Raw genomic sequence first — 1247 nt, 5'->3', positions numbered from 1 at the left:
TGCTTGCATCTGGCGGTGAGTCGCATGAACCTGATAACTATAAACACATGGGCAAGCATCTTCGTTTGACTATAGACATTGAACCATCTAAGTAACTGAATTTTCGTATGGGAATTGTGCCGTTCAAACCTAATATCCTTTGCTTCGGATTGCAAACAGTCTAGGCAACAGCTCTTTGAATTGTAGATCAGCACTGTCAAAATCGATCCCAGACGCGACTGGCTCGCACAATCGATTCTCCAGCGGACGTCGAGATGGATCCGGCGCAGCGAAGCGAGTCCGACGAGCAGCCAGTCAAGCGCACGATCGGCGAGGCTGGGGTGGCCGGGGCTGCGCCAGCACCAAGCGACGGCCGTCACGAGGCCGCCCACGGTGGACCTGAGAGACTGCGGACGGGCGGTGAAGAGGCTGGAGCTGGCAGCGCTCCAGTAGTCGTGCGAGTGGGTGGAGATGCTGGACCAAGCCAAGGTACAGCTTTGATACGTGGTGCTCTTGTGAAGAGGAAACGAGGACGTCCGAAGGGGTAAAAAAATAAGCCGAAGACATCGACTAACGAAGCGCAGTCTAGAAAGCGTGCTTATGTGACCAGTGGATGTGGGCAAAAGCCTAAACTCAGCCTCGACACGCGAATCCGCAGCAAATGCCCAAGGTGATGTCGGTGCTGCGGCTCCAATTGACACCGTGAATTTGGCTGAAGTGCAAGTGGAGATAGCGGCTACTGATGACGCTGACACCTCAACGGGAGCAACCACGGCCCTCGATGAGCAGGGAACTACGACTTCTCCGGGAGGTTTGAGGTCTCGCCCTCCAAGACAGAACAGACTTCCCTCTGTTCTGTCAATGTACGCTGATACTCTCGTGGAGTTTTCTCCGGTGAAGGAGGGGTTTATTTCGCAGAAGAAGAAGTACGTCGGTGTTGGGAAAGCGTTTTTGGTGGGGAGGGTGTGCCGCATCGTGAAGAAGTCCTTGTTCCAGATCAACTGGTTCGATTCGCAGTTCCAGAATCACGTGTAGACCCTGAATTTGAGCGCTGTGCAACGTGGAAATGCAAACTATCGCTCGATGCACGGCAACTCCGCTGGACTAGCATGGGGCCGCTTGTGTGCAGTTGATGAAGGTGAAGAAGTGAACATTGATGCAGATATGGCGATGTTCGAGCAGTTCATGAAACCATTTGAACCGCCAGTTGAAGTTCCAACGAAGGTAGCAGAGGTCGAGGCTATCAAGAACATGCGCTTTGAACCTGG

At 53.3% G+C, this 1247-nt stretch overlaps 1 protein-coding gene across 1 annotated transcript; it reads left to right on the top strand.

Moving 5' to 3' along the window:
- Positions 1–254: 254 nt before the first annotated feature.
- On the top strand, positions 255–527 carry KRP23_11241 (uncharacterized protein; the record flags this gene model as incomplete). Its single annotated transcript, XM_067881771.1, has 1 exon — positions 255–527. One exon carries the CDS (start codon positions 255–257, stop codon positions 525–527), a length of 273 nt encoding a protein of 90 aa, XP_067741053.1.
- Positions 528–1247: the final 720 nt, after the last annotated feature.

Source organism: Phytophthora ramorum, assembly GCF_020800215.1.
Source record: "Phytophthora ramorum isolate Pr-102 chromosome Unknown Phyram_PR-102_s0011, whole genome shotgun sequence".
Classification (NCBI taxonomy): domain Eukaryota; phylum Oomycota; class Peronosporomycetes; order Peronosporales; family Peronosporaceae; genus Phytophthora; species Phytophthora ramorum.
This window is presented reverse-complemented; position numbering and strand designations above follow the sequence as displayed.